This window comes from Lynx rufus, unplaced genomic scaffold, assembly GCF_022079265.1.
Source record: "Lynx rufus isolate CCGP_SWC_20201006 ecotype Redwood Valley unplaced genomic scaffold, mLynRuf1.p SCAF_2, whole genome shotgun sequence".
Taxonomy (NCBI): domain Eukaryota; kingdom Metazoa; phylum Chordata; class Mammalia; order Carnivora; family Felidae; genus Lynx; species Lynx rufus.
In genome coordinates this window covers 210,867,439-210,879,081 of record NW_025814834.1, presented here as the reverse complement: position 1 = coordinate 210,879,081, position 11,643 = coordinate 210,867,439, and the positions used below count along the sequence as shown (strand labels likewise).

Sequence of the window (11,643 nt, the reverse complement as noted above, 5' to 3'; positions counted from 1 at the left end):
AGAGGCCCTCTGGGGGTTGCAGGACTCCCAACCAGAGGCTCCTGAGAAAAATAAAGCCGATTCCCAGAGCTGCAGACCCCCTCACCTCAGCTCCAAGGGCGTTGACGTACCTGTGCGGGCCCTGAGCGAGCTCTTGGGGGGCCCCCTGGTGGCCACCTGTGGGCATCGCAGGCCTGAGTTCCTGGCCTCCCACTGCTCCTAAATAAGCAGGAGAGCAGGTCCCTCACCAGGTCTTATGACGCTTGTCCTCACGAATAAGAAGAACCCTGTGGTCCAGCTACCCTCACCCCAGCCCCAGCTTCCTCCTTGGCTGAGCCTGGGCTGATAAAGCAGCGTCCCTGGGTGTGGCTCCTGTGTGCTCCGCAGAATCTTGGGCATCTCCCGTGGGGCCTCTCCGGGCCGGCTGGCAGTGGGTGAACCACCTGTTGGGGGGGGGGAGGGGCGGGGCATAGGGCCCCCCCCCCCCGAGTCCCTCTAAAACCCCCTTATCCCAGGGGCCCAAGGACACACCTTCCCCCAGAGACCAGGCCAAGTTCATTGGGTGAATCCACCACTTTAATGTCTGCAGAGAACCTTCCAGGGTGCAGGGAAGGGGGTAGGGGCACCAGGGAGCAGGTTCAGAGAGTGAGGGATGAACAGACCCTCCAGAGACAGAGATTCTCAAGAAGGGAGCTGAGGAACAGACACTTAGCTACCAGAGAGGCTGTCCCACCTCTGAGGGAGGGGGGCACGAACACAGAGGGAGGGGGAAGGACTGAGCCCCGGGGTCAGGGCAGGGGCCCCAGGTCCCACTCCGAGTGGGTTTCCTAGGCCCTTCTGCGTCTGTCTGCCTGGGGGCCCAGCTGCAGGGTCCTCTGGGCAGCTTGCCCTGGTGTCTGCTGAGAGTCCTTGAGCCCACTGATGACAGAAACCCTGCGGGGGAAGGTGCCCACCTGAGCCAAGTAAAGAAGGGAGAAGGGGGATTATGGCTCCCACTGCTGGGGCAGGTCCACGGAGGCACAGAGTGGTCCACAAGGAGTGCTGACCCCCCCCCCATCCCTTCTGCACCCACCCTCTGCCTGCCCTGAGGGGTCAAGAGTCGCCCAGCCAGGACCCCGACGTCCTGATATGCCCGGGCTGCCCCCCAGGCAAGGTCACAGTATGAGGAGGCTCTGAGCCACGTAGCCCCCACCTCAGTTGTAGAACACCTCGTCCTCCTCCTCTGAGAGGGAGATGCTGTCCACCGAGGGGAGGGAGCCCTGCAGGTGGGCCCCACCCTCAGGCCCTGGGCCCCTAGGCAGCCGCCTCCGATGCTGCTGTTCAGGGCTGGGGGGCTGGGGGTCGGCAGCTGTGATGGGGGGCTCATCGGGTGAGGGCCAGCCATCGGGGGAGAGGCCAGGGGAAGAGAAGGCCAGAAGACTGTCATCCTGGGAGGGGCCGCTCAGAAGACTGTCCTGAAGGTAGAGGTTCTCTAGGTCTGGAAAACCAACAGGAGGGGGAGGAGGCATGAGGAATGGAGTCCCGGACCCCCTCCTCACCCTCTCCTGGTGTGTGAGGGAAGGTGAAGGCCAGTGTTTTGTCACTGCTGAGCTGTGTGATCTTGGGCAAGTCACTGAACCTCTCTGAGCCCGTTTCTCCCTGGGGGTTCCAGGGGTGGTGGAATGAGTGGAGGAGTTAAAAGCAGGCCGTGCTGCCTGGACTCGAATCTGAATCCTGGGCTCTGAAAATTGGGACAGTGTTCTTCCCCGGCCTCCGTTCCCTTCCCTCCCCTCGCTGTCAGAGGAAGGATTAAATGAAGTAGCTGGTATGCAGGCTTCACCCAGGACCAAGCCCTGCTGAAGCAGTAACTGGGGGTGACCTGGGGTTCTAGAAGACTGGTTGGTTGTGCTAGGGATTAAGGTTCAGGTCCTGGCTCTGACGCCTCTAGCTGTGTAACCTAGGGCAAGTTTCCTGGTGCCTCGGTTTCCCTGAGACAATAACAGGACCTATTTCGTAGAGGTGTCGTGAGGATTAAGTGAGATAATACAATACGCACTTAACACAGTAATCACTTAATCCCCACGATGCATTATTACTATTATTCTTCTCTCCTTTACCCTTAGAGCTCTCCTTGGGCAGTGAGCCGGGCAAGGATCCCCAGCCCCATTGGACAGATGCAGAAACCAAGGCTGAGGAGACGGGGGCGGGGGGTTGTCCGAGGTCACAGTGCGTTTGGCGGCAGGGCAGGCACCCAGGCCCTGCTCTGCTCTGCCTGCCCCGCCCCAGCGCCGGCCCAGGAGGTACCCTGTAGCTGGACGACGTCCTGAGGGCTGTTCTCGGGGTGAAGCTCCTCATTGTCCAGCGAGGACCAGGCGCTCAGTGTGGCCTCTGTGATGGCAAACTGTTCGGCGACCCCTGGGGGAGGGGGAGGACAGCGGGACTCAGCTCAGCAGGGACAGGGCAGAAGATGGGGGCAGGGCCTCGGTGCCAGGCCGCATTGGCACTCTGCAGTGAGCTGGCTGTCCGTCCAGGCCCCGGTGATCAGAGCGCCCACCTGATGCCCCGTCCACCCCCTGCCCTGCCTAGACACTGCCCAGGTGGTGACCCTCGGTCCCCTACGGTCCCGTCCCCATGCCCCCCCGCCCCCGACCTCTGACCTGCAGCAAAGCGGGCCTCCCGCAGCTCGTCTGGCAGGCAACAGTAATGCTCATCCTCGGCCGGGGATGGCTCCCAGCCCGGCCGCTGGGCACGCCAGCCCTTCCACTCGATGAGGTGAGCCACGCGGCCACGCGCCATGGCCGTGGGCTTCGTGATGTGGTCCTTGATGCTCTGCACCACCCCTGGGGGCATGGAGGGCAGCTGGGTGACCGCTCTGACACAGAACCCAGCTCAGGGCCCTACCCCCGCTACCCCAGGTCCCCCGTGCCTCAGGCCCACCCAATGACCTACGCCCTACAATCATTCATCGCTGTGTACTCACCCAGCGCCCCGCGTCCTCACAGCCTCGTACCCACAAAGCCCTGTATCTATCTGTGCAAGTCCCCCTGCCCAGCCAATGCCCGTGCCCACTCTGTGCCCCACGGGCCCCAAGCCCCAAGGCCCCCCACCTCACTTAGATGCTCCCCACTCATGTGGAGGTCCCATGCACCGCCCCCCCCCCCCCGCCAGCATCCTGCTTTCAGGCAATATTCCCCTCCACTTGGTGCTTCCTCCCCAGACCTGCCACACCCCTCATTCCCTTTGACCAGGTTTAGACCCTCCTGCCCCAGAAGATCCACCCAAAGATCCACTCGAGATCCACCTGGTCCTCTCCCTTTATGCATTAATTAATAAGTGCTGAGAGAGCATCTCCTGTGCCAAGCCCAGTGCCAGCTCTGCTGAAGGGGAGACCTGAGTGGGGTGCCGTATACCAGGTAGGCTTCCTGGAAGAGGTGGACTGGGGTTTGAGCTTTACAGGCAGGTTGGTAGGTTTGTAGGTGCATTGGACAGAAGAAGGCAAGACGGAGGCTATTTCAGAGATGAGATGAGAAGGAAGGCATCGAAGAATCTGGCATGATTCCAGGACTACCAGGGGTGAGACGTGGAGGCCACACTAAGACTGGAAGAGGTCGGAGAGCCCCTCAGGGGCTAGACTAAGGACTCTGACATTTTCCTTCTAGCAATGGGGAGCCACAGCAGGGTAATGAGCAGGAGAGTGACAGGTTAGATCTGCTGTTTAGGAAGAGCATCGTAGTTAGGGAAGGGGCCAAGGGTGGAGATGAGGCTCTGTCAGATACCACTGAAGGGAAGCAAGAGACAGGACAGGGGCTGGGCAGTGTGGTGGGGGGGTGCGGGTGGCCTGAGGGTTCTCAGGAGGAGACTGGCTGGATGTGGAAGTTGACAGAAAGGGCTGTCAGGCATGATTCAGCATCTCTCTGAACCAAGGCTGAGCACACAGTCACTGGGGTCTCAGAGCCAAGACGCAAGGAACAGCAATATTTGAGCAAGACGGGGTATCCACCAAGGAAACCAGAGCCATAAGACTGAGAATATGGGGAGGACGGAGGCGAGGAAGAAGGCGGAGACCCCCTCCCCAAGCTAGATGTGCGGGCAACCGGCGAAGGTCTTTGCAGGAGGTGGTTCGAGAGACCCCGCAGGGCCCCTGCAGAGGGAAGGGGTTTCAGGTGGCAAAGCGTCCAGGCAAACGGAAGGAGGGCCGTGAGGGCCGTGAGGGATTTAAGGAGACGTGAGCCTGAGGTACATGGGACAGACCTGTGAGCAAAGAGGCTGGCCCGCTGAGAACGGCCCAGAAGGTGTGCTCTGGGCCACCTGCGCGGCAGACCCCGTGCTGGCCTGTGCGCCCACCTCCCCGCTGCCACTGCCTCCGGCCTGCAGCCCTCCCCAGAGCCTGCCCTTGGCTGAGAGGAGTGGCCTCACCCAGAGCCGCCCCGGAGGCTGGAGAGCCTTCCCAGGGGCAACAAGGGACCAACGGGGGGCAGTAATATCCAAGCATCCGCCAGCACCGGGAGTGGTTCTGTCCGTGCTCCTGAGCTCCCCGGGGGTATCAGGCCGAGAACGGTTTCTCGTGCGGCCCCCTCTTTGCTGGGCTCCCTCCCCTGGCCCTGCTGCCCTCACTCCTACACACTGCCCTCCAGAACTACCCCTCAATAAAGCACTCGCACAATCCTCGTCCGGGGCTCTGCTTCTAGGGAACCCGACCCAAGGGGGGGGGGGTGACGGGCAGACTGCATCTGCTGAAGAGATCTGAAGACTCGGGGCCAGCTCCTCAGGGCTTCGGGGAGACCCCAACAACTTAACCCGGCCGGGGGGTGGGGGGGGTGGGTCAGGAGCACCAAGTCGCCACCCCTGGCCGAACCCGGCCCGGAGCGTGGCATCTGGAAAATGGTGACTCGGGCGGGGCTGCGATCCTTCCCTCTGCGGCCCAGCTCTGCCCCCCCCCCCACGGCTAGTGTCCAGGGGTGGGGGACATGCTAACTCCAGGGCAGGAGAGGGCAGTCGGGGCCTACCCACAAGGGACGAGGTGGCTAGAGCCGCCACATTGTAGTTGCTGGAGCAGGACCTGGAATCAGACAGGTAGCCGTTGGTGGTCTGGAAGCACCTCTGCGGGGAAGAGAGGGGCCAGATGACATCCCCCCTGCACCTGCCAGAGGGCACCCCCCCTCCCCACTTCCATCCCCACGAGGCACCCTCCCTGAGCGATTGTGCCCTCCCCCACAGGGCCATCCCACCCCGCTGTTCTCGTCAGGGCCCCCCTCCCCCAGGGCCGGCAGGACTGGGCGTTCAGGCTGGGCACTGCACAGTGAGGGGCAACGGTGTCAGCCGCGGCTGGCTGGACCGGGGGAAGGGCAAACGCACTGACCTGCCAAGGATCCCAACAGAAATCCATCTGTTTGTCCTAAAACGAGAGGAGAAAGAGGGTCAGGAGGAGAAAGAGGGTCAGGCAGGGCCTGGCACACAGTGCCAGCAGAAGGCACGGGTCCTGGAGCCCGGGGCGGTGGTGTCGGTCAGCCTTCTGGTATTCCGAGGTCGGGGTCTGCCTACTCCTGGGTCGTGCCCTGGTTTCCCTTGCCGTGCGGGGAAAGACGGGGGGCGGGGGGCAGGCAATGGTGGCTCTGCCAGCAAGGCAGCGAGTGCGGGACATAGGTCCGACCGGGGTTCAAGTTTTGACTCTGTACTTTGCACCTGGGAGCGCTCAACCGAATGCCTTAACATCCCAGAACGTCAGTTTCTTCCTCTGTAAAGGGGTGATACTACCATTTACCTCACGGGTTGTCGTGAGGCAAATGACACGATGCAAAGTGCCTAGCATGACACTTAGCATGTGTATGCGCTAAAAAGATATATAATAATTATATCAACAGGTAGGTCCAAGCCACGACCTCTGGGGTGGGGGTGGAAATTATGCAGCACGATTTGAGACCCCCAGCAAGCTCTTCCTAATGCATCCGGACTAAGAATGCCACTCCTTGGGGGCGCTTGGCTGGCTCAGTCACCCAGCACCCAGCTCCTGATCTCAGGGTTGTGAGTTCGAGCCCCACGTTGGATGCAGAGATTACTTAAATAAACTTAAAGAAAAAGAAAAAAAAGAATGGCACTCTACCCTCCAGAGGGCAATGCAGGCTGCTAAGGGCTGGTGGGCTGGTGGTAGGGGGTGGGGGTGGGGGGTGGGGGGACTTGTTATCTGCAAGACTGAGTTGATTTGGGTGGGAAAATCTCCAAGGCAGGACTCTCTTTTCTAAACAAGCCTGGTCCAGTCCTGGATGCCCAGGGTGACCCAGACCTTCATTCAACTGAGTACCAAACCTTGGGGGCTCTGATCCCACAGGAAGTAGCCAAGTGCGGCAGGAAGGGAAGATTGGAAAGGTTTCAGCTCCCCGTGGGGAGCTGTAGGGGACACTCTGGGAACCAGGGCAGAGGTGGGGATGAAGGGTGACCAGTTACCTTGCCAGTGACATGGTCTGGAGCGACAGCAGGGGGACGGCTGGAGGGCAAGTCTGGGTTCAGAGGACCCGTGCCCTGGGGCATGGGGCAGTCCTTGTGGGCACTTGTGAACAGATCTGGAAATACAATGACAGGAGGAACTCAGAAAAACCGCACACTCTCCTCCTTATGGGGCCTGTTCAAGCCAGCCCCGAGAGATGGGCACGACGATATTATCATCCCTTGTCATCTTGTAGGAAACAGAGACCCAAGGCCATGGCAGATGAGAAGACCGGCTAGATCTCCTCCCGCCTGGTCCCCTCCATGAGAATCATCGCCCATCCGCCTGTTCCTCCGTTTCCCCTAATTCCAGCACCCACACTCCAGAATTTTTGACCTCATGGAGACCTCCAACCCATTTCCCCTCCTCTTTTCCACTAGCCCCTGGTGCCCTCACTCCCGTCCCGGCCCAGCCCTGGCCCAGCCTGCGGACTGAGCTCTCCTTCGCGGACGCCCTCAAGTCTCAACCGTGTTCAGTCTCCCCTCTGTCTGCTCTGCGCCTGGACCTGCATGTCGCTGGAGAAAGTCGCCGGCCTCGCACAAGACACCGTCTGGGGACCCTTCTACCTGTCTCCCATCACCGCTAAGTTTGCTTCCTGCCAGGCGGGCTCCCTCGGGCGTCTTTCCTTCTCAAACCGGCAATCCTGGCACCCCCGACCCCACGCCCTGTTTCTGACTCTTCCCCGTCCCTCACTGAGATCCAGAGGCCTTCGGCAGGCTCCATTCTGGCCCCATTTTTCTACCTCAAGTCATTACCCCGCCCGCATTTTGCCCACACCATCTGCTCTCCCTCCTATGACAGAGGAAGAACTATCCCTACCCCATCCGAGCCGAGCCCAGACCAGCCGTCCCAACCAGGGACTGGGACCTGGCCTTGCCCCCCCACCCCCCCGCCCAGGACCTCTGCTCTCTCTCTGCTCTTGTGATCGTCCGGTCTGTCTGTCTCCCTCTTGGCCGCCGGTGTGGTGGTCCCGACCCCAGCTCCCCCCAGCTCCGTGCCCACTCCTCCAACCCCTTCCAGGCCACGCTTAGAGTTGTGTTCGACCTCTACTTCCTGGACTCCCATTTTCTCCTCCACCCTTTTCGGGTCGCCTCTCCGGAGAAAGCCCTCGACTACCTGGCCAAGCCCAGCGGTTCATTGGCTTCTCAGCCCCTCCCTCCCTCTCAAGCCACGCCCATCTCGGGCTTCCCTCCCACCTCCGTGGTCCCCCCTTCCGCTCCCTCCCGGCCCCTCCTCATCTCCCTCCTCCCTCCCAGGGCATCTCATCGGAGAGCGAGCGGCTGCCGCCCACATTCACACCCACAGCCCAGACTCTGCTTGAGCCCCACACTGCATTTCCAACTCCCTTCACGGACGCCCGGCAGGTGTCTCAAGGAAACTCGGGCCCATCTTCCTCCACTTCTCCAATTTTAGAAAATGATGCAATGGTCCACCCGGCTGTACCAACCAAAAATCCAGTTTTCTCCGCGCTGCCTTCCCCCAACCCTCCCAACCAGCAAGCCCTGCTGGCTGTCTCTCCAACCTCCCTTCCGGATTTACCCCTCTCCATCCCCACCACTGCTGCCCACGAGGGGGCATCAGCCTCTCTCACCTGGACCACAAGAGGGCCACAGCCTCCCGCTTCCTCTCCTGGCACGCAGCCCACCGTCCACCCCGCCGCACAGGGATGCTACAGGTCGGACTGCACCTTTGCTGAAAACCTGCCGCTGGCTTCCTTCCATTGAACCTGACGGGAGAGCCAGCCCCTCACCCTGCACGCCAGCCTGGTCCCTGTTTCTGCCGCTCTGGCCTCCCTGCTGCTCCCCAAATGGCCCACTTGTTCTTTGTCCTTGCTATCCCCTCCGCCTGGAACACCATCCCCAGATCTTCCTGAACCGTGTCACTCAGGTCTCGGCTCAAGGTCACCTCCTCAGGGGGCCCTCCCTGCCCCCGGGGCCAAGCTTCCTTTACAGCAGCCGGCACTCTTTGACGTTCTTGTGTTTTGAAGTGTCCGATCCCTCCGGGAATGCCAGACCCTGAGAGCAGAGACCATAGCAAAGACCAGAGAACAGGGCCTGGCACCCAGAGGGTGTTCTGTCGACACTGTGGAATGACCTCTGCCTGTATTATAGCAGTTAGCACAGGCTGTCTGCTAAAAGCATGTGTGGGAGGGCAGGGACCAGTCCCATCGTGATGCATTCTCAGGGCCTACCACATAGTAGGCTTGCAGAAGTTGCTGAAGGGATGACAGGCTGAACTGAAGAAGCGGGGTTTGCTGGACTGAATTCTTGGGCTGAACTGAAGAGGACTCCACCTCCAGAGGGTAACTGGGAACACCCTTACATTCACTTGAGTAAGCATTTCTTTCTGATGCGTTCCGAAGCATTAGCTGAGCACCTACTACGTGCCAGGCTCTGTTACGGGCACTAGGAACACTGACAAACAATGACAAGCAAGACGGAGATGGTTTCTGCCCTCACGGAGCTGACATTCTAGTTGGTTCATTCATTCATTCATTCGTTCATTCATGCATCCATTCATTTCTTCTCCCACTAAGCATCCATTTAATACATGTCTGTACCATCCAAGCACCTGGGCACAGAGGCGGGATTAAGACTTCATCCCTGCCCTCTGGGAGCTCCCAGTTGCATGGAAACCAGTCCCAAAGCCCCTCATTCAAACACAAGGCTGATGGGCAGTGGGGGGGGGGGCAGGAGCACCCACGAGTGCTCCCGTTCTTCACCCCCTCTCCTGGTGTGATGGAACGGACTCCTCACGCGGATGGGGGAGCTAGCCAGGAGGGGGTGCCAGGAGGAAGGTGTTGTGGGCAGAGGGAGGGGTGTGCAGCTTGCACAAAACCGTGGAGTCTGGGAGACTGGAGGAGCAGGGGTGTCTGGGCCGTGGCAGGGAGGGGGGTCTCTGCAGGACGCTGGTCCCAGCCTGCAGCGTCCCTGTGCTGGACGCTAGCCGCCACCACCCTCCTCTGGCTTAGGTAGCCCAGGCAGAGTCTGCAAGAGCAGATGGCATGGGAGCAAGCAGGGCTTCCTGGAGGAAGCGGAGGTGGAAGGTATCAGGTGCTCCCAGAGGCAGGGCTGGGCCGTGGGCTGAAGTGTGACTAGGGGGCTTTCGGAGGTGTTGGCAGGGAGGGGAGGATGGGGAGCCGGAGGACAGCATGAGTGCTCCACTGGCCTCACTTGTGCCTTTGGGCCGCTTTCTCCTCCTGTTTTTGTGCATTCACAGCCCCTGCCCCATGGGCTTAGCTCCCAACTGGCAACAACCGTGTCTCCTTCGGGTGAGCCACTCTCTGGCAACCGGAGGCGAGTTTATGACCCTTTGTGTGGGGTTGAAGAGCCCAGAGTCCCCCCCGCGGGATGGGGCTGCAGCCACCCTCGCAGGGCGACAGACCCTTTGCGGCCCCTGCCCTCCGCCTTGCTCTCTCCATTCCTTTACTGGTTTCCTCTGGAAGATCTCCTTCATACACCAGCTGCACCCAAATCCTCATTCCAGGGTCTGCTCCTGAGGAGCTGGTCCAGAGACAACTGGGTGACGCTCTGGTGCCAGATCGCCCCGTTCAAATCCCAGCTCTGCCCTTTACTACCTGTGGGACCTTGACTTTGCCTCTTGGAGCCTCCATTTCTTCATCTGTAGAATGGACAGTTGGCTGTTCTTGTTCTCTAGGTATTGCCTACCAGGATCCAAAGCAGAACAGAGACGTACCGGGTACCCCACTTGGAAGAAAGCCACTGTCAAGGGCAGGGGAAGCAAACACCCTCTTCAAGGCGGTTGAAACAGGCTGTTCTACCCCAGCCATCCACCACCCTTCTGACGCTGCTGACTTCACAAGTGAAGTGAGGGGGCTCTCAGAAGTCTGGGATGCCGGCACAAGAGAGGCCAGCATCCTTACCCACCCGCCCCACCCCTGGCTGGGTGTCTGCACAGCTGGGGAGAGACAGCTGGGCCGGGAAGAGGAGTGGAACGGCCTGCCTTATGAGTCTCTCAAGGGTCAACAGGACACTGAGGAAGGGGCCGTGTTTGACTTCTGCTGGTGCCCCCTGAGAGGGCTGCATGAAGGACAAGGGGACCCCAGGCCTCAGAGGCTGGAAGGTGGGCAACTTTAGGGGTCAAGGGAGTTGGGCTGAGAATGGAAGAGGTCAAACCAGGTCAGATCTCCCTGCAGTGGCCAGGCCCCCCAGATGGCCCCTGGCAGAACTCACACATGCTAATCTGGGACCTGTGGTCCCCCTGCCACCTCAACGTCCATCTCTCTCCCTCTTGCACTCCAGCCACACTGATGGCTCAGACACGCCCAGCGCATTCCTGCCTCAGGGCCTTTGCACTGGCTGCTCAGTTCCTCCAGCTGGAACTCTTTCCTCCCACATAGCCGCAGGTTCACTCCCACACTGCATTCGGGTCTCTGCTCAGATGTTAGAACCTCAGCGAGGTCTCCAGCCATTTTGTTTAATGACACCTGTCCTTTCCTACCCCGTGATCTTATGGTGCCCATCACCACACAGTGTATGTCCCTTCCCTTACTCACAGTCTTTCAGTAGACCATCAGCTGTCTACAGGCTGGTCCTCGTCAGCTTTATTCACCACCACAGTCCCAGCACCTGCCACAGGGCCTGCACATTGCTCACTAAACTTTGCCTCAACAGGGGTGCCTGGGTGGCTCAGCTGATTAAGCGTCCAACTCTTGATTTCAGCTCAGGTCATGATCTGATGGTTTGCGAGTTCAAGCCCCACATCAGGCTCTGCGCTGACAGTGCAGAGCCTGCTTGGGATTCTCTGTCTCCCTCTCTCCCTGCCTCTCTCTCTCACTCTCTCAAAAGAAATAAACATTAAAAACAAATTTTTTTTTTTGGCCTCAACAGTGAGCCAGTTTGAGCCAACAGAGATCACTAGAACTCCAGATGGATAAAAATATCTTGGCCACTTTTCTACAAGTTCCTCATGCCAGACCCCAACATGTCAGAGGAGAATGGGACCCAGAGAGAGGAGGGAGGCCCACAGAGGAAAAAGCAGGCTGTGGCCCTCAGGTGCGGCCAGCCCTGACTGGACGGCCAAAGGGAACACCAAATAGGGTGTGAGGTGAAAGTCTCCATCCACACTGGACGGGACTCAGGATCCCCTGAGACTGGCCCAGAGGCGGTTGCAGGCGGGCAGCTGAGGGAGGTCTGAATGAGCCTGTCTGAAGCAGGACTGGAGAAAAGGAAGGGAGAGTCAGG

At 60.0% G+C, this 11,643-nt stretch overlaps 1 protein-coding gene across 1 annotated transcript; it reads right to left on the bottom strand.

Annotated features, from left to right (window-relative positions):
• Positions 1–1,172: 1,172 nt before the first annotated feature.
• Positions 1,173–10,922, bottom strand: FAM131C (family with sequence similarity 131 member C). The gene is made up of 7 exons (XM_047083304.1): positions 10,901–10,922; positions 6,400–6,515; positions 5,318–5,353; positions 4,965–5,058; positions 2,616–2,798; positions 2,263–2,373; positions 1,173–1,456 (listed from the first exon to the last, which is right to left on the bottom strand). Exons 1-7 carry the CDS (start codon positions 10,920–10,922, stop codon positions 1,173–1,175), a joined length of 846 nt encoding a protein of 281 aa, XP_046939260.1.
• Positions 10,923–11,643: the final 721 nt, after the last annotated feature.